The sequence below is a fragment of the Sceloporus undulatus genome, chromosome 6 (assembly GCF_019175285.1).
Source record: "Sceloporus undulatus isolate JIND9_A2432 ecotype Alabama chromosome 6, SceUnd_v1.1, whole genome shotgun sequence".
In the NCBI taxonomy this organism is placed as follows: Eukaryota; Metazoa; Chordata; class Lepidosauria; order Squamata; family Phrynosomatidae; genus Sceloporus; species Sceloporus undulatus.
In genome coordinates, this window is record NC_056527.1 from 123,439,385 (window position 1) to 123,460,010 (window position 20,626).

The 20,626-nt window shown below is 44.2% G+C and overlaps 1 protein-coding gene across 3 annotated transcripts in view; it reads left to right on the forward strand.

Moving 5' to 3' along the window:
* FGFR1 (fibroblast growth factor receptor 1) overlaps positions 1 to 20,626 on the forward strand; it is a 77,944-nt gene that overhangs the window by 12,569 nt on the left and 44,749 nt on the right. For all 3 annotated transcript variants that reach the window (XM_042476235.1, XM_042476233.1, XM_042476234.1), the window contains exon 2: positions 10,700 to 10,934. In XM_042476235.1, the coding sequence (XP_042332169.1) occupies positions 10,844 to 10,934 (91 nt within the window). In that variant the 5' untranslated portion in view covers positions 10,700 to 10,843. The remainder of the gene's footprint in view (positions 1 to 10,699; positions 10,935 to 20,626) is intronic.

The following is a 20,626-nucleotide window of genomic DNA, read 5'->3' on the forward strand; positions in this document are numbered from 1 at the left end:
GGTCTGTTGTGAGGGACAAGCCAAGGACCAGTACCATATTTGAGCCCAGTGACTACAGTTCTTTTTTCTTTCCTTCCTTCCTTCCTTCCTGGAAACCTTCCAGGGACCAGTAACATGTCCCATGGACTGGCACCAGTCCTTGAACCACCACTTTCGAGTAGCACTGTTGTAGAGGGTCACCAAGAAGGCTGTTTTGCCTCCATGGAATATTTGTTGGTTTCCCTAAAGCATCTGGAAGGGTATTGGGGCAACTGCAATGTTGGATTGGATGAACCTGATTGAGCAGGGCTCGTTTTATGTAAGGGGAATAAGCTCTACACATAATCAGAGGTATTTTGGTTTGGGAACCATTCTCTGGTCAGGAGGAGAGGATGTGGATGTGACTGGCCACAGATGTTGAGAACTAAAAAAACAAGTATGGTGTGTCTCTAGAGATACTCACTCTCCATTTACCTCTGGATATTCTTAGACTTGTCTTTTGTCCTGTCGTAATTGGCATGGCCTTATTTTAGGCTTCCTGCGGATCTGTTTGGGAGCCTTGATTTTAGCACAACATTAGATAGCAAAGAACATAGAGTGGGGCTGATGACATCCAAAGGAGCCAGGTGGTGAATTAATGTTTCTGTTGTAGCTGAATCACCCAGCAACCTCTCTTAGACTTATTTTCTTTCTTTCTTCCTTTCTTGTTTGTTTCCTTCCTCAATGTGAAATATGAAGAGCGAATTTTGTAGCTAAACAAAATCAAGCCTCAAGGCAGCTTGTGTCCAAGGTACATGGAGAGACTTGATTTATCTCTTTTATATCCCTGATCTCTTTCTGGAGCAGAGAAGTCTCCGAAATGAGATGTTGGTGCTTGTAGCAAAGCTCCTGTCTTTGGGTTCAACCACAACTTCTTCTTTTTTTTTCCATTCAAAGAAAAAATAATATTGGAAATTGTCCAATACCTTTGTTTGGTCCAACAACATCACAACCAACTTATTATCTGGCATTGGACAGAACATATAAACCCCATTCTGTTTGATCTGCATTAGTTACCTGATTCTGCGTTGCAAAGGTATCAAACTGGATTATTTCTACAGTGCAGATGCAACTTGAGGAATTTCTTGAGTCACCTCTTGAACCTTAGGCTAGGCCAGAGGAAGGGAAATGCATCAGGGTTGGTGGGGAGGGGGCTGGATCTTCTTTCCCCTTAGCCTTTGGGTGTTGGGTGATATCAGGAGTCATGGCTCGTGTTTGTAAATGCCATCTGACAGCAGCTGGTGTCATTCTTCCTCCCTTTTCCGCACATGGAAACACAGTCAGCAAAAACGAGAGTGGCTAGCTTTGTGCTCTGTTCCCCTTCCCAGAAGTTACTTTTTCTCTATTACAGTGAGCCCTTGGTATCCTCTGCATGTTAGTTCCTGGTCCCCCTGTGAATACCAAAATCCATGGATGCTTAAGTCCAATTACATACAATGGTATAGTAAATGTTGTTGTTGTTGTGTGCCTTTAAGTCATTTTGGTCTTATGGCAACCCTTAGGCAAACCTATCATAGGGCTTTCTTGACAGATTTCTTCAGAGTGGGTTTACCATTGCTATCCTTTGAGGCTGAGAGAGTGTGACTTACCCAAGGTGTGAGTTTCCATATATATATATTTGTTTGTTCATTCATTTTTTCTGTGCTTCTCTTTCCTCCCTCAATGTGAAATAGGGAAGGCCCTCCTTATCCATGGATTTTTTTTTTATCCACAGATTCAGCCATCCACGATTTGAAAATCTTAATATATATGTGTAACTTCTCCAAGCAAACCTATAGTGCCTTGCAGGTTTCTGAAGTCATAGTTAACACAGGCCCGGTACAGATGGGCCAAAAAGGATGTCCTCATCACATGTGAGGGGCGGCGCTTCTAGACATCCCTCGCACATGAAGAGGGCGTCCTTGCTGCGCATTGCCGAATAGATGGCGTGCGTAGCGATGACGTCACTGCTGTGTGGCCTCCAGATGGAGCTTCACAACAGCGAAGTCCTCGCGCCGCCGCCACTTTTAGCGCTCCTTTTTTCTTGCATAGCCGCATCACGCAATTTGGTTGCTGCAACGTGGCTACGCAGAAAAGAGAGGCGGCTCCTGTCCGCCTCTTTCTGGCGGTCTGTACCCCACCAGAAGGAACTTTTCCAAGCTCTGCTCAGTCCTGCTTTGGGAGGGAGAGTGGTGCCCAAGCGGGGACTCTGTGGTTGTCTCCAGTCACTGATTCAATCTCTGCCCTTCAGATGACAAAGGAATGGCAGCTCTGTTTGCACTCCAGCCCTGTGAGGTTCACAGGTGCACTGCAGACTCAGGCTGTGTAAATACCAGGAAAATCATCACCTTTTTGCTTCTGCAGTCACCGATCACAGATAACAGTGGGTTTTCCCCTCCGCTGGCTACAGATGGCGGGGCTTATGTGGAGTGAGGTGCAACTCTATATGGGCCAGATTCTGATCATATGACCCACGCTAGAGGCTTAGTTTATGGCTCCCAGCTTCAGCAGGGATATCATAAAACTTTTCTACCTTGTTATAAGGATTGCTGTGAGGATTGCATGATTGCTTATGACACAAAGCAATGTAAACATATTTATTTGCGCAAGTCTTTTCTTCTCAGTCCAACTGAACACCTGCTTCTTTGACTTAGGTCCAAAACACACTGCAGAAATAATCCAGTTTGAGACTGCTTTAATTGCCTGGGTCAATACTAGGGAATTCTAGGAACTGGAGTTTTGTGGAACATTTAGCCTTCTCTGTCAGGGAGCTTTGGCACCACAATAAACTATAGTTCCCAGGATCCCCCAGCATCGAGCCAGGGCAGATAAAGCGGACTCAAACTGGATAATTTCCTCATTGTGTTTTGGACCTTGGAAAATAATGTGCGTGTTGTGTTTTGTGTGTTTGTGCATTGTGCGTATTTTACATTTTATAAGTGATATGTAAATATTTGCAGAGAGCATAGGACTTATACAGTGGAAACCAGGGTTCATTTCCCCATTTGGCCATGGAAACCCACTGAATGACCTTGGACATGTCACACACTCTCAGCCCCAGAAAACCCCATGATACGTTTTTTAGGGTCACCATAAATCAGAAATGACTTGATGGCGCACACCATAAAAATATTTGCAAATGATAGAAATGAATTAAAGTACTTCAGATGCTAAAAATATATATCTCTATAATATTGCTTATTAGTATCACCAGTCACAGAAAAGTTTTCTAAATTGGAGGAGAGAGTGTGCATCCTTTCCCTTTCATCCTCTTAATTTTGGTGATGTGTTACAAATGATGGACAAAGAGGAATGGGCTGGTAATATTTGTGGACTGACTTCCCAAGCTGATCTATAGCAGATAAGTAATAGAATTCCTGCCTAGAGAATTAGCAGTCATCAATAGAGAGAAATGGGTAGACATGGTCTCAGTGTGTAAAATTGATTGATCACTTAAATGGTCTCTAAGGGAGATTCTGCTGGTCAGGCTACACATGATGCTTTGCAAGTTCAAAATGTTCTCTTAGGGCTTCCTCCGCCCCGTGAGGGTGTGTTTGTTTTTGTGTGACACCTTAAAACAGCCAAGAGACTCTGTAATCTAGAGTAAAAGTTATTGCAGGAGTTGCTTCTCACTGTTTTGCAAACTCTCTCCTCTCCTGCCATTGCTTTCCACCTTATGTAGGGATGTGTGCAGATGTAAATCAAAATTTCTGTATCGTTTTGAGAAGAAAAATTACCAGTGCAAAGAAAAGAGAAGTGCTTCCTAATATATGTGTGCAATGAGGTGCTTTAGTTTTACACCCACAATGGTGAAATCCTCGTGAAAAACATACACACCGTTGCAATGTATTGAGCAGCTGTACCCTGACTGAAGCTGCTCTAAGGCTATAGCTGCATCAGAAATACAACAATGATTTCATAACCCTTCCATTTGCCCAGGAGAGGATTCTGCCTCTCTAACACATTCCTCTCCCCAAAATGGATTTTTTGGCACAGATTTAAAGGGTTCCACTCTACCTGCAAACAGATGGGACATTGAAAGTGGACCAGGTACAGTAGGTGACCACAGGAGCATCAACCCCACTTCTGTTCCTGTTGCCCCCAACTCCAGCCCTGCCCTGCCTTACAGCAATATTATTATTATTATTATTATTATTATCCATCTTTCTCCCAATATAGGGCCTCAAAACGGGATGGGATGTTTGGGTAGGGTGTTTTATGTAGTCTACATAACGCAAAGGGATCTTGTAGCATCTTTGAGACTAATGTTGGTAGCATGAGCTTTTTTAGACTTTGAGTAGCCTACAAGGGTGTCAACTCAAAGTCTACGAAAGCTCATGCTGCCAACTTCCCTCTTACATTTAGTTTCAAAGGTGCTAAAAGATCCTTTTGTACACTGGTTTTGCAGACTAACATGGCAATGTCTTTGTAGTCACTCCCTCGGAGAGTGGTAGAGTCTCCCTGCTTGGAGGTCTTTAAGCAGAGGCTGGATGGCCATCTGTCAGAGGGGATGCTTTGATGGAGCGTTCCTGCATGGCAGAATGGGGTTGGACTGGATGGCCCTTGTGGTCTCTTCCAACTCTATGATTCTAGTCTACAGTTTTATGCTCCATATCTGCTCTTTGTATTTGTGTTGTACAGGGCCAAGGAGCACAATGCAAACTTCAGTGTGTTTTCATCAAGGCCTATTTGAAGGTCTCTCCCCTCATGGACCTTTTCTTCTGCATGGTGCTGTGGGCCACATTGGCAAGTACAGTACTAGTATACAGTAATGCTAGTGTTCTTCAGCAATTTCCGGTGTATGGAGTGGGATGTTCTGGAAATGGCATGATTTATGGGAATTTATACACATGGGGGATGTGTGTATTTGGAGATGGCCTGGTACCCTGTCCACGTGCCAGTGGATGGGCATGAATCCCGACGGGCCACATGGAGGAAGGAGGAAAAGGCTGTGGTGGCATGTGGTCAAAGCAGCCTTCTAAAATGTCTCTTGAACAGTTGAAGCCTTGTAACCGGGAGGATGTGCTGAGGTGGGGTAGGAGGGGGCGGCAAAGGAAGCTGGAGGTAAGCGGCAGGCAGGTTCCCACACGGGAAGGAAGGAATTGAAGGGCAGCTCTGTTTGCGTTCCAGCCTTGTGAAATGAACGGCGGTGCTGTTCAGGTTTATATAAAAACTGTGTCAATACTGAGAAGAGCTGCACCATTATGCTCCCACAAGCATCCTTCACGTTCACTTGCCCCTTGGGCTGGGCAGGCTGGAAAGCAAGAAAATGAAGGATTTCTGTGTTTCTTTTTCATGTGCCGTATTTGCTCCTATGTGGCCTATTTGGGGTGGGATGGGTGACACCTTTGTTCCCAATGGGAACAGCTTGGTAGCAGCACAAAATTGTACCCCCATATTTCATGTCTTGTGGAAAAACTGGTTAGCAATACTGTACCTTCTTGGAGTGCAGAGCTTGCTAACTGGTTGGACCTTGACCTAACTAGTCAGTGGGTTAGATCAGGATATAGGCTACATGAGACCAAGAGCACTGTTTGATGCTGGCAGTAAAACAGCACTGTCAGAACTGACAGTATTATTGGCACAGCCTTAAACACTTCCCTATTGATTTTAAGTCACTCTATTGTGGGCCTGTAGTAGGGGTGGAAACAACTTGAAAGCACACAACAGACTGCAGGCACTTTGTATATACATATATAAAAACAAAACAAAATTATGCATTATCTTCATATACAAAGTGTCTATGGATTGAATTGACTAAAGCTCCCAAATCATCAACTAAGGCTGCATCCACACTGCAGAAATACTGTAATACAGTTTAACACCACTTTAACTGCCATGGCTCAATGCTATGGAATTCTGGGGGTTTTAATTTGTTGTGGCACTGGAGGTCACTGAGAGAGAGGGCTACATGTCTCACAAAACTACAGCTCCCAGAATTCTGGTGCATTGAGTCATGGCAGTTAAAGTGGTGTCAAAGTGAATTATTTCTGCAGTGCGGATGCAGCCCAAGACACTAACCCTAAAGCTGTTGTGAGATGTTTGAAGCACAGTGAATGAACGTGGCATTAACATACAGGGAGCTTGTCAGGATGCATGTGTATGATCTCCAGTTCCAGTGCCCCTCTTAGATGCTGGGAAGCATGAGGTGCCAAGGGTATACTGATGTTTTTGTGGCAGGCTTCCCATAGGCAAGTTTGCTGGCCACTGGGGGAACAGAAGACTGCCTGGGGATCTTCAAGCAATAATGGGGACCCTATGAGCCTCATGATCCCCATTCTTCCTCTAGTTGGTTGTTGTTGCTGTTATGCCAAGTCAGCTCCAGTTTATGGTGAACCCACTGTAGTGTGTCCTTGGCAAGATTTGTTCAGAGGAGGTTTGCTGTTGTCTTCCTCTGTGGATGAGAGAGCATGAATTGCCCAAGGTCATCCAATGGGTTTTCATGGCCAAGTGGGGATTCAATCCCTGGTCTTTACTTAAATCCCACTACACTACTCTGGGGCTCTGTCCAGTGGCACCTGCAGGAAATGCCCTCTCACTTGTTACTTAATGCTTGTGTTGACTTAGATCTTCAAGTGATGGGCCTCATGCACACTTTAATAGGCTGAAATCCTACACTTGTTGTGTACCTTCAAGTTGTTTCTGATTTATGATGACCCTAAGGCAAATCTGTCATAGAGAGCCCTGGTGCCACAGTAGTTAAATGCCAGTACTGCAACCACAACATTGTGAGTTCAGTCCCAAGGCTCCAAGGTTGATTCAGCCTTCCATCCTTTCGTAGGTCAGTAAAATGAGTACCCAGCTTGTTGAGGGCGCTTGGCTTACAGATTGCAAACCACTTAGAGAACGCGGAGTTCACTGATAACAGGTATGGAAACGTACATGCTGTTGCTCTTGCTGTGGGGTTTTCTTGGCAGCATTTGTTCAGAGAGGTTTTTACCATTGCCTTCCTCTAAGAATGTGACTTGCCCAAGGCCACCCATGGCTCAGCAGAGATTCAAATCCTGATCTCCTAGTCCAAGACCCAAACCATTACAACACACTGGCTCTACACAGACCCAGGAGTAAATTGTATCAAACTGAGCAGAACCTCTGAATGGACACCTGTAGGATTATCCTGAAAATCTATTTGATTAAGGAAGCCTCTTTATTTTGCCTGTTCCTTCTTTTCCCTGTTAATCTCCTCTGAACAGAGTTCAAAATACTGGGTTCATTGCCACTTTGGGGAGGGTGGCGGAGGGTATTTTGGTTACAGTCAACAAAGAACCTTTTTCTTTTTGGTTCCATGCGTCACAAGGAAGGCTGTGGCTTATCCAGGCCCCCCCTTTCCCCTTCTCCTGCTCCAAAACTCTCAGTGCACTTTGGCTGCAGAACTGGATAGTTTTCTGCTGACGCTACTTCAGCGCCTCTTTTTCAGTGTTGTCTAAAGGACAGACACATCACCGCGCGTGACTTGTCCTTCAGATTCATGCTGGAAATATTAACTGGGCACTTCAGGAGGCCGGGACAGGCTTCCCCATGACTCTTTCCTGAGCCATCCTTTAGGTGTTTCAGGGGGAAAGAATTTAGGATTCGGAGCCAGCTCAAGCTCATGCCCGCCCCAAGCTCCACTAATCTTTCCCTCCCTCCCTTTCTACTCAACACGTTTCTTCTCAAAAAGGGCCTTAGTCACAAGAAACATTTCCCATTAGGCTGTCTTGAATGACCTGTGCGCCTGATAAACAAGGCCCTTCGGAGCTGCGGGTGACCAAGTCCCGAAAATGCCAAGGACTCTTCAGCCGGGTATTTCGCTCCTTAGCAATATGTTTGATAATATTTGGTGAACTATTTTAAAAATGTGCTTTCCAGGCCACGTGGCTCCTCTCCTGCTCAAAGTCTGGTGCCGACGTTTGTTTAACTGTCTGGGTCAGTACACAAATCCTAGGCGCCATGGCTGTCGATAACCAAGGGGGGTTTTGTCGGACATCCAGCTATGAATAGCTTCTGCCTGGCTGGTTTTCCACCAACGCAGTGCCCTTATAAGGATGGCAATGGAACCTGGGTACCCCCCAAAGGCATTAGACCAATGATTCCCAAATTTTGCTCCTCTGGGTGTTTTGGACTTCAACTCATAGAAGCCCTAGACAGATTGACCAATGGTTAGAACTTCTGGGAGCTGAAGTCCAGAACATCTGGAAGACCAAGGTTTGGGAATCACTACATTTGACTGACCACAGAGTTGAGCCAGATGGCAGTCAAGGAAAGGGCATTTGAGTGGTGCCCTATTCAGTGGTGCCAATGGGGCAGGACCTTGGGTCACATATCCAGAGCTCTGCTTATCAGAATGATCAAGAAAGCCCCCAAATGCATCAGGGCTGACTTGCAAGTGACATAATATATCTAACCACCCAAAAGGTCCTGCTTTGGCAATAAGATGTCCAGACTCTAAAATTAACTAGCTGCAGTAGTGACTTCATTTCTGGAATTGACTCCTCAAGGAGACTTGCTTAGCAACACATTGTTATATCTTTCTGGTGCCAGGTAAAGTACAGTACAGTTCGTCCTCTGCATCCATGGATTCTTCATCCACAGTTTCAAGCATCCACAGCTTGAAAGTATTCAGTACACACACACACACACCTTGATTTTGCCATTTTATAAAAGGGACACCATTTTATTATCCACTCTATTTAATGGGACTTGAACATCCACCCAGAGGACCTGGAACCAAAACCCAGCAGATACCAATGGTCCACTGTACTTTTTAATCCTTTGGACTCCTTTAGTGGCTTATGGCAGACTGCATCTGCACTGCAGAAATAATGTGGTTTGATACTGCTTTAACTTCCATGACCTTTGAATTAATATTGGATTGTTTGCTACATGGTAATCCATAGATTAATTCATTCCAAACTAGCAAGATCTGTTATACCAGCAGGCAAAGGTACTCTTTGAATTATTATTGGGGTATGTTGGCCAGGACAATGTCATGCCATTCTCTTATCAGTCCTAGGATTTTTAGGTAATAGGAAGTACAGTGGTACCCCGGGATACGAATGCGCCGCCTTACGAAATTTCCGGGTTACGAAAAAAATCCATTGAAAAAAACTGTTCCGGGTTACGAAGGTTATTTCGGGTTACGAAAAAATTTTTGGTGCTTTTCGGCGCTTTTTCGCACGAAATCGCGGCTTTCGCTATTAGCGCCTATGGGTTTTTCGGCTTGCGAAGATTTTCGGGTTACGAAAGCGGCGGCGGAACGAATTAAATTCGTAACCCGGGGTACCACTGTAATCCAATAGCAAGCAGCAATGCAAACAAGTGACAACTTAACTTTTCATACCATGGCAGCTTTAATTTCAAAACCACCATAATGAGCACTGGAAATGAATTAATGTTCAGAGGTAGCATTTGAAATCCTGGGTTTGTTGAAACATGCCAGGATCATAAACAATGGCATACATTTGAATGTAACAAGAAACTCCTATTAGTTTAGACCAGGAAGTGAATGCTTCTGTTCTCTGTATTAGGAGAGAAGGAGTAGTAGGGGATTGCAAAAGCCAGAGAGAGGGTGGCTGTTGCTTGTATATGTATTATTAGATGATAGTTTAATGTTAGATCTGTAGGAGGGCTGTGATTAATACTGGGTTGCTTGTGCCCCCTGGAAAAATGTGCTTCCTGTCTCTGGAATTGTGTTCTCTGGAGGTGGAAGTAAATGAGAATGAATTCCTTTCTTCTTGGTGGGCATTTAAGTAAAGGTTCCCAATTTTTGAATTACTATGACCCTTCTGAAAAGCATTTTGTGATTAAGAGGATGGAGGCAACGAGCAAGTTGGTCCTAAGGATGACTGAGAGTCATGTTACTTTTAATTTTTTAAAGAGAATGTTTCATCTTCAACAAAAGACAAGCATCTGGTTGCTACATAATTACACCAGATAGAAGAAATCAGCAACAGCCAAAAATAGCAACATGGCTATTAGATAGGTATATAACCAGACATTTGGAGAACATGGAAAACAAGTTTCAGTCCAGCTCTGTGAGTATGGGAAAGACACATGAGAGCAGTTGTACAATGGGTTTGCAAGGGTTTCCAAACACTTTCTGAAAGAAGCTGTTTCTTCAGAAGTATCTTCGCTTTCAAAGTGTCTTTGAAAAGATACACAAATGAACTTTCCATGGTGGGAGACTTAGGGCTCTTTTATGGATGCATGCCTATCACTTGAAGGCTGAAATATCAGGTGATTCCATGCGTAAATATGCCATTGCAAACAAAATAGACAAATAGTAGGTAGCCACAGTCAACTTAGAAAATATTCAGAAGTGAGAATAAGTGCAGCATGTGTAGTAGTTTCAGTGTTGGACTATGACTCTGGAAGCTAGAGTTTGAATCCCGGTTCGGCCATGTAAACTAACCAGGGGTAACTTTAGGCAAGTCACAGTCTCTCAGCCTCAGAGGATGGCAATGGCAAACCCTGTCTGATGAAACTTGCCAAGAAAACCCCATGAAAGGGTCACATTAGGGCTGCAGTAAGTCGGAAATGACTTGAGGCCATACAACAAGAAACAAAAATGGATGGATGGATTAAAGTTTTTGTGTCAGAACGATTCAAGGTACTGTATGTAACTGTGACAACCTATTCTAGTAAACACTATATAGTCCTGACAGATTGTTGATTAATTCACTGAGACTGTCCATTAATTCTCTTTTCTCCCCTTCATCAACAGTGTTCAAATGCCTGTACTCTGGAGAACAAGCGGCTGAGGAGAACCAAGCAACAGACTTTCCTTCCATTTGCTAAAAGGTACCCAAAGTCGAAGCCCTCATGGAGTCTAGGAGCACAGTTGCCAACCAGTAGCTGGAGAACTGGGATGTTTACGTGGAAGTGCCTCATTCTTTGGGCTGTGCTGGTCACAGCCACACTGACCTCTGCAAGACCAGCGCAAACCCTGCCAGAGCAAGGTAAAAAGCACAAGTATTTTTCTTTCATTGCTGGGTATGGATATGGTTTTGGTCTTCACCTTTGCATTTCCGTGCTGTTGGTGAATTGGAGGAAGCTTAGTGGAGCAATGTCTTGCCACGAAACTGAAATAGCTCAGAAGGGATGCTCGGGTGTAAATATGTCTCTTTTGTATTGTGTGCATGTACAAATGTGTTGTGAATGAATACAACATTTGAAATGACGGAGGTGTGTGGCTCAGTTTATAAGCCCTGTGATGAAAACAGTAAGATCTGAGAGAGATCCTATTATCCATTTCCCTTCTTTTTAAATGCCCCATTTCTGAAATGATGTTTAGACACACAGCTACTTATTTTTAAAGCTTGGGATGCAATTCTATGTTCTTTGAAGGCAAAAGGACCGTGTGCCTTGGTGAACTGTTGCCCTATGTATAGAATATGGTTCAGGTATTGCAAAGTATACTTTGGCTGAAGGCATTTTCTCTCTATCCTTCTTCGTGGGATAAGTTGGGCTGTGGATTTGCGGCTGCGATATGTTGAGCCATTGCCTCAGTAGGTCATTCAAATTGTGTTGTAGCATCTAGGATGGAATAATTTCTTCTTTTGAAAAAGGTGGCCAGATAATGCAGAAATACCTCTTGGTGGCTGGTGTGGTTGGATTATGTTTCCTGATGATGGGGAGCGGGGGCTCATGTGTCTAGGTGATTTGGTGCTCTTTGTCATAGGAGCTTTAAACAACTGTACCCAAATATTAACATGGAACAAGAATTCAGAGACATGGCTGTGTTACTCTGGAATACCAACATGCAAAGGGATCTTGTAGCACCTTTGAGACTAACTGCAAAAGAAGTTGGTAGCATGAACTTTCATAGGCAGCATCTGGGGAAAGATGCTATGAAAGCTCATGCTACAACTTCTTTTGCACAGTTAGTCTCAAAGGCAGTGCAAGATCCCTTTGTATATTAACATGGAATGAATATTCAATTGACCCTGGATCAGTGGCTGGATTTTAAAATGGAGTGGGCAGAAGCTACAGCAGGCATACCTCAGTTAACAAAGCCTCTGGCAAAGAAGCTCCTTTTTACAAAGTCTTTTTATGTCCGGCCCCACCATTTCTTCCTCATCCTCTTGTCTACCTGGAAGCGGTTTAGCAGCATTGACACCATTGAGGATGGTGAAAGTAGGCTGGAGAAAGACAGGGGTTTGGTGTTGGGTTGCAGCTGTGAGTCTTCAGTAAACAGTGCAATAAGTTTCATATGAGAAAGAATGAGATTCTTCTTTAGCTCTTTCCACTATAAGCCATGTGTGCCAGCCTTGGACAAATTAGTTAAACAGCATGTAACTCCAGAAGCCCATACTGAGCATCTGAGCAAAACAGAGAGAAAAAGGGAGAATGGATGATGATGATGATGATAATAATAATAATAATAATAATAATGGATAAGCCTCTTTCATGAGCCATGACCAGAATGGAAAAAAACAAGAAAAAGATCTATAAGTTTGGCTATCAGAATTGAAATTATAAGAAAAGTGGAAGCTGGTGAAAGAAAGAAAATCCCTTGATGCATTTTGGAAGAAGCCTTCAAGTGTTCTCTAGAAGGTTCAAAATGTTGTTATTTACTTATAGAAGGCTTATCTGACCTAGTTGTTTCATTTCATGTGTGCATATTGCTAAAGTTGAATTTTAAAAAAATAGCTGGGACATATTGAACTGCTCTTCTTTTTGTTCGTCTAAGAAACTGTCTCTATTCTTTTCATGTTGTTTTTGCCATTGGTACCTAAGTTTCTGTTAAAGAAGCGATGCCCAGGAGCATGTCTGCTTCACTAAGTGAGGTATGCTTGTAGTTAGAATTGCAAATGAAGAATCTAGTGACATATACTGGTATAACTTGTTAGGACAGAAAGACTGGACTCACCAACATGGGGTCAGCTTTCTTTGGTAGATTTTGTACTGTAGTCGTATAGCTGGAATGGTATGATGCTAACATTTTGCAGTTGTCAAGAAATGACTGTTGGAGTATTTTGGCAGAAGACTTGAGTGGCAAAACTATAGCATTATTTAGTGCCGCCTCTTGACTGAAATGCAGAAAAGGGAAGTACAGGTTGGGTCTCCCTTATCCGGACGCAACCTGTACTGTTATTCCAGAAAAGGAAACTTTCCGACAGGTCAGCGAGTGCAAATCTGTTTCCAAATTTAGGTTCTATTCAAACTGCATTTGTTTTGAGACAATCAGGTCCTGCGTTGCTCTTAAATGAGGAGGTGGCTGAGTTCTCCCCAGCTCCATCTCCCTCCCATCGAAGCCTGGCACCTCCTGTGGTTTCTCTGTGCCATATGGAATTACTGGCCCAAATATTTAGCAAACTTGCTGACGTGTTGGGCTTGGCTTGCATTTTTGTCTCCAGCGGAGCTAATAGCACATAGTAGATGCTTTATTAGAGACTGATGCAACATGATGTCAGTGCCCAGCCATGTACTACTATGGGCCATAATTGTCTATGACAGTCACAGTGTTATGCTTCATTGACCGCAATTCCATGCAAACAGAACCTGATATCTGTAGCATTTGGATGCTAGAGAACCTCGTCTCTCATTTTCCCCCTCTTTTTAAAGGACATTTGGTTCCAATGCCGTCTCTGAAACATGATTCAGGCAGAATGAGGTTGTTTAGAGTTTTGAAACCAGGAATTTATTTTTATTGGACTGAAATCACTAAATAATCAAGAGTAAGCTTGCATCTCCTTTCTGCTTCTGCTTCCACCCCTTTGATCTAAAGCCAACAATTATGTGTTTGGATTCTTGAGGTCCTAATCTGAAGATTCAAAGTATATTTAAAGAAAGACGCCGAGAGTCGAGATAAGCTAGGCATGTGAGAATAACGTGAATCTGTTGTGCGCATGGTTGCAGCAAGTGGACCCAAACGTTGATTTTTCACATGCCTGGGTTATTTGGATTCTAATCTGAAGAGAGGTCAAGCTTTAAATTAGAACCTTGAGCATTCAGATAAAGCAAGGCATGTGGAAATCAATGCTTATCTACCTGTCAGTGCTATGCACATAAAGAGATTACTGTTAAAAAAGTGTATGGGGGGGGGGGAGAGATATCGTTAAAAACACTAAGGAAGGATCATATGAAGGCAATTAAATATAGTTTCCATAATTCCAAATTGTTATATAGCAGAACATTTTAAGTAATTATTGTGGGAGTATAACCAAAAGCGTGGTGGATTGGTTTGAGTGTTGGACTACAAGTCTGGAGACCAGGATTCAAATCTCTGCTCTAGAATAAAAATCCAACTAGTGATCTTGAGCAAGTCACACTCTCTCGGCCTCAGAGGATGGCAATGGCAACCTCCCTCTGAAGAAACTTGCCAAGAAAACCCCATGATAGGTTCACCTTAGAGTCACCATAAGTCCAAAATGACTTGGAGGCACACACAACGACAACACATAACCAAAAGTAATTTGGAGAAGGTTTAGCAGATTACCTGACAGTTTCCCCTGATTTATTGCCATAAGTCACAAACAACTTGAAGATACAGAACAACAAAAACAAAGAGCTACAAACTAGTCAAAGCTTGGTGTCTTTAACTGTTAAGCTGTTAAAGCACAATAGCAACTTGATATGCAGAAATCAGCAAGTGAAACTTTTCTTTCTTTCTTTCTTTCTTTCCAGCAGGGAGGTTAGGGTAGTATTTTGCTGATATCTGCATATCAAAGCTTTTGCACAGCTGCAGAGGCTGGTGGAAAAGTTGGCCATCCTCCTGGGGAGAAGCTGCTGCCTTGCCAAATGCAAACATCTGGGAGTAGGGTTGTGCAAATCGGAGATGTGTGAAACAGGGTTTTTCCAGCAGATATTGCTTGTCACAGAACCAGATAACAAATAATACCTGCTGAAATTCCCCCGTCTACACAAACGTTAAGGTACGGGAATCCTCTCCAATTTTCACTCTGGCAATGCTGTTTGGGAGCTATAGGCATAAAACTGAACTGGCTGCCTCTTGAAGGCATGCAGCAGCAACAACAACATCAACCTTTGCAATCATTTCATAACTATGGGGAGGAAAAGTACACCTGCTAGTATAGCACACCAACAAGATTCCAACTGGTATGTCCCCACGAATCTCTCCACTTCTCTAAAGAGTTAGGTCAATGTAGTGATGGGCTTGGGTCCTTCTAAGCTTCAGTAGCCCACTACAACATTTGGCCACAGAGTGATGGTAGTGGAGCATGGAAGGATCTATGCTCCAATCATCAGCTGGGCCGAAGGCCAGAGAGCATCGGTTACTGATTTGCTTTTGATGCTGTGATTAATTACTAGGATGTGGTCAGGGGAGAGGGGAGATGTGGGGAGGAGAAGCAGTTGCCAAACAGCCCAGAGGTCAGAGATCATGCTTAGCAGCTGGGGCAATGTTTTTACAACCCCCTTTTCCCCTGGGACATGGGGGCAGGGACGTGGAGGCATTGCATTCATAGTATCCCAGCATTCCTGGCTGAACTCTTGCAAACAACAACAAGAAAGGGTTCTCTAGCTCTCTAGTGTGAGCCTGCCTGGGCCAGCACTGACACCATGCGCTAGTCAGGCTTTAGAAATCTGATCCTTAGGAAGGTCTGCAGGCCAACCAGTGTTCATGCGTGGGAGGGGGGGTAATATGTGTGTAAAGCACAGGTAGGCTTTGGAAACACCTGAATCCAGAATAAACTGGAAAGGAATCCTCCAAGTCAGAAAAATTTCAAGGCATTGCTACTATTAAGTGAGCCATTGGCTGCCAGTCCCTGGAGAGTTTTCAGGAGGAGAAGAAACAACTGGAGTCAATGGGCACAAATATGGTGCAGGTCCCTTGATGGGGGGTGGGGGACTTGCTGGTCCATCGCATTAAGAAAGCTTAAGAAAGCATTGTTTTTTTTGGGCTAGGTGGCCAGGTTCTAGAAGAGATTCCTGACGTTTCGCCAGCATCTGTGGCTGGCATCTTCAGAGAACGCTGGCATGGAAGAGAGTTCTCTGAAGACACCAGCCACAGATGCTGGCGAAACGTCAGGAATAAACTCTTCTAGAACATGGCCACAGAGCCCGAAAAACCCACAAAAAACTATGGATGCCGGCCATGAAAGCCTTCGACTTCACTTAAGAAGCATTGTTTCAGGGAACATTTTGCACATCAACTCCTCTCTGTTGAAGAATCCTTGTGCCTTGTAGAAAATTTAAATTGCCATGGGCCCTTTTTTAAAATACAGTATGAGGCCTTTTATATAAATGTGAATTCTTATAATATCACTATATTCCTCTTCCTGTTATATTTTCCCATTAAGAGAAAGAAAGAGAAGGAATGCCCCCTTTCTTTCTCCTCTTTATTTCAGTATGGCTTTAGTGGGTCTAAGTATGGACTTGTGCCAGCTGGTTTCTGTGCCATAGGCATATGCCAGGTGGGGAGCTGGAACAGGGGGGGGTGTTATATTTACAGTCCCTGCATAGTAAATATTTCTCCTGGACTGGAAATTTGAGACTGTGTGGTGGCTGGCATACTTTCTGCTGTTAATAAGCTTCCTCTCAGCTGGATTTTATCCCCAGATAACTCTAGAGATGTGGGGGACGTTCAGTCAGATTGCAGTCAAATGCAAACCTGTCTTTCCGGAACCAATACACAAACCAGAGCAGTTTTCCTTCCCTACTCACATTCCTCACAATTCTGCGCTGGCGTTTTTCCATTTCAAACGACACAGGAATATATACGAAAGGAAACAGAAATGTATATATCAGGAAAAATAACATACAAAAATGCACTACGTTAAGAGAAATTGCTTGCAAAAATGCACATAGGAAGCGTGTTGGAAAACGTGCACAAATATTTATTCAGACTCCCTTTATATAAAGTAAGAAGTTGATCTGGAAATAGAAAGGGACAAACCTAAGAGTGTGGGAAAATGAGAAGTCAAGAGAAACCAAAATTGACAAATTAGTCAATTTGACTAATTAGAAATCAATTAGTAGATCATTGTCAGATTAGAAAGGATTACACTGTCCCTTTCTCTCTAATCTGGCTGTAAAACTTTAGGGATCTTTAGCTATTATATAAGAGGTTTTACTACCCCATTGTATATAATAGGGCTTCCCAGGGTCCTGGAACTACTGTATGTAGTTTACCATTTTTATTGTAACAAAAATAACAGATGCTGACAAAACGTCAGGAACAAACTCTTCTAGAACAAGGCCACATAACCTGAAAACCCCACCGAAAACTAATGATATTTTTGTCGGGGCAACCAAAATGCACAATTACATGTCGCAAGCTTTCGAAGTCACATTGGCGTCTTCATCAGATTGAAGATGTTAGTCATGCGGCAGCTAAAAAGGTCAGTGCAATTTTAGGCTGCATCAATAGAAGTATAGTGTCTAGATCAAGGGAAGTAATAGTCCAAATCTATTCTGCTCTGGTCAAGCCCCACCTGGAATATTGTGTCCACTTTTGGGCATCATAATTTAAAAAGGACATTGAGAAACTGGAGTGTGTCCAAAAGAGGGCAACCAAAATAGTGAAGGGTCTGGAAACCATGCCCTATGAGGAACGCCGTAGGGAACTGCGTATGTTTAGCCTGGAAAAGAGAAGGTTAAGAGGTGATATGGTAGCCCTGTTTCAATACTTGAAGGGATGTCATATTGAGGAGGGAGCAAGCTTGTTTTCTGCTGCTCCAGAGAACAGGACCCAGAACAATGGACTCAAGCTCCAGGGAAAGAAATTCCAGCTCAACATTAGGAGGAACTTCCTGAGAGTAAGGACTGTTTGACAGTGGAACACACTTCCTCCGTGGAGGATGGTGGAGTCTCCTTCCTTGGAGGTTTTTAAACAGAGGCTGGATTGCCATCTGTTGGGGATGCTTTGATTTGGATTTCCTGCATGGCAGAATGGGGTTGGACTGGATGGCCCTTGCAGTCTCTTCCAACTCTATGATTCTATGATTTTCTGTTTCTGGTCTTAATTCGGACGGTAGGGCTGGCACCTCCTGCTTTGTCCATGCGGTCATGCGGTCACTGGTAGATTTTCAAAGTCAAGGAAATTTAATGTCCATTAGACACCATACTAGCTGACGGATTCTGGAAACTGTAGGCCAAAAACAAGTACCTTTCCAAAGCTCTGACACATGGGAAGCCGCCTTCCTCAAGTCCTCTTGCTTGATCCCATCCAACCCCAATTTTTTGAGCGGCTGACCCTTTCCCAACGTAATTCAGTCCATCCCCCCCTGCTCCGGCCCTTCTCAATTTCTGGTTGCACTTGAGGACAGACGGCTCCTGTTTTTTGCACAAGCTCTCTCTCTCTCTCTCTCCCTGGTGTGTCAAACCACTTCCCTTCCTTAATGTTTGGCAGAAGCCGGCGTGCATAAAGCAGACTGGTCTGGAACGCATCCATGTTACGATTTTGGGAAGGGGGGGTTGTTTTGTGAGAGAGACCGAGGGGAAGGGGGTTGCCTGCCCTCCGCCGGGATGGAATAGTGTAACAAGAAACAGAGGTTGCGCTTGTGTGCGTGAGAGGGAACGCGATGCATAGGAATGGGAGACTTTGCAAACTGGGGATTGGCGTGGCACCCTTTGAGCATCTCCTGCCCAGCAAAGGGATCCTAGCCATCCTGGAGGAAAGGCCAAGGGAGGGGAGCAAGGGGGATGCTTCCCTTCCCAGCCACCCATCCTTAGAGAAAGAGGCCAATCCCCAGAGGCCCAGTAAGCGCTTCCTGTTGGGATTAGCGGAGCTGTTGGGCATGTGTGTGCTTTTTCTTCAGGAAATACCTTTAGTAAGCCCTGGTGGGGGTTTCCAAGGCAACCGGCAAAGGGACCTGCTGATCTCAGCCATTCAGCTCTTTATTGTTCGCTGCATCTCTTTGTTGGCTGCATTATTGCAATCCTGGGCCCTGGCAAATAACAGCAGTTTGCACTGTTTTGTGAGGACCCTCTGGATGCAGAAGGGTAGTGAAGTCTTCTTCTTCTTTTTTTCCCCCTTCCCCCCTTTCTTCCCTCCCCTTCTTTTTCTTTTTAACATTCAGATGGCTCTAGTCTGGCACAGGGCCATTTGCATGCAAAACCCCTTTCCTCATCAATGCAAGGTATTGAAGCCCTGGCTGAATACCAAAAGACTAAAGGTTAATCTGTACTGCTCCTTCCTCCCATTCTCCCCCTCTCTCCCCAATTTTCCTACCAATAAATTATCTTCTTTTTCATCCCCTTCACACAAAATTGGGTTTGGGCACATGGCGGGGTTGGGTTGCTTTCTCCCCACTCGCCCCCATCCCTTCTCCTGCCGCATTCCCACATCTTTGGAAAGCTAATAACCGCCCTAAGAACCTGTTGAGTTTTGCCATCTGGCCTAGCATGCCAGACTAAACTTTGGGATTTAATTCAGCTTCAAAGCTATGGTTAAAACACAGGAACACACACACACATTGTCAGAAGTGCAGCAGAGAGTATTTGGACATTACATCATGCCTGCAATTTTCAGGCTTGTTTCAAAACTCTTACGTAACGTTTCTGGCAGGGGTGTGCCCCCATCCCATATCTGGCGTTGGGTCTCCCTCGCCCCGGCGGCACACTCCGCAGTGTGGGTCCCAGGCTGAAAATCTCGTGTTACAGCCCCAGGCGTGGGGTATTAAAAGACACTCTCTTCCAAATCCCTTGAGGGATGCAGCATGGTCCAGGGCTTTGCGGTTCCCCATTAATCATCGCTATTTCAGTTTCTCTGTCATTGAAGTATGTGCATCCAGCCACAAATTGCAGCGATAGCCTGCTCCTTTGCCCTGGATCAGTTATCTCTAGAGTTTGGGAAAGTTACTTCTTTCCCCCCTGCTCCACTGCTCTCAGAATTCCCCAGCCATCAATGGCATTTGGAAGTGTAGTAAAGGAAAAAAGTAACTTTTCCTAGCTCTGCCTCTTTGTATGGATAAAAGTGGGTCCATGATCCTTGCACCTTTGGGGGAACTGGCTTTCAGCCCATTATAACTTGATAACACAGAGCAAACACAGTGGAAGAAGGAAAGGGAAGTGTCATGCCATGGCTCCAAGATGTTGGGATGGACTCTGAGCCAGAGAATGAAGGCTTCAATAGAGAGCCCAGAAGACATGCCAGGTTTGCAGCCTCAAGAGCACAGTTTCCAGCAGCCACAGGAGCAGAGCCACAACCTTCAGAAGATATGGACTTACCTATACTTAAGGCCCGTGCAGACAGGCCAAAATAAAGCTGCTTCGGGTCTCTTTGGAGGTATGCTCTTTAAATGATACATGTGTCCTAAGAGGCCAGAAGTTGCACCAAAGCTGTGCTCCAGTCTTTAGCACTGGAGCATGGCTTTGGTGCGGCTTCCGACCTCTTAGGACACATGTATCATTTAAAGAGCATACCTCCAAAGCAGCTTTATTTTGGCCTGTCTGCACGGGCCCTTTGTCTCTGATTCTTGACAGCAGAAATAGTGATGGGTCCCACACATTAAAAAAAGAAAAGCATCAGAACTCTGGAATCTTCCTTCTTTCCCTAGTCCCCAACACACAGCTACACACACACAGCTACACACACACACAGACACACACACCCATCCCTCCTTCTCTGGGAATGAGAGAGAGGAGTCCTGCCATTCCCTCACTGTTATGGAAATGTCCTGGATGCAAACTGTTGGTGATTACCAGAGGCTCCATTAAAGGCCACAGCTTTTCTCAGAGCCCTGGA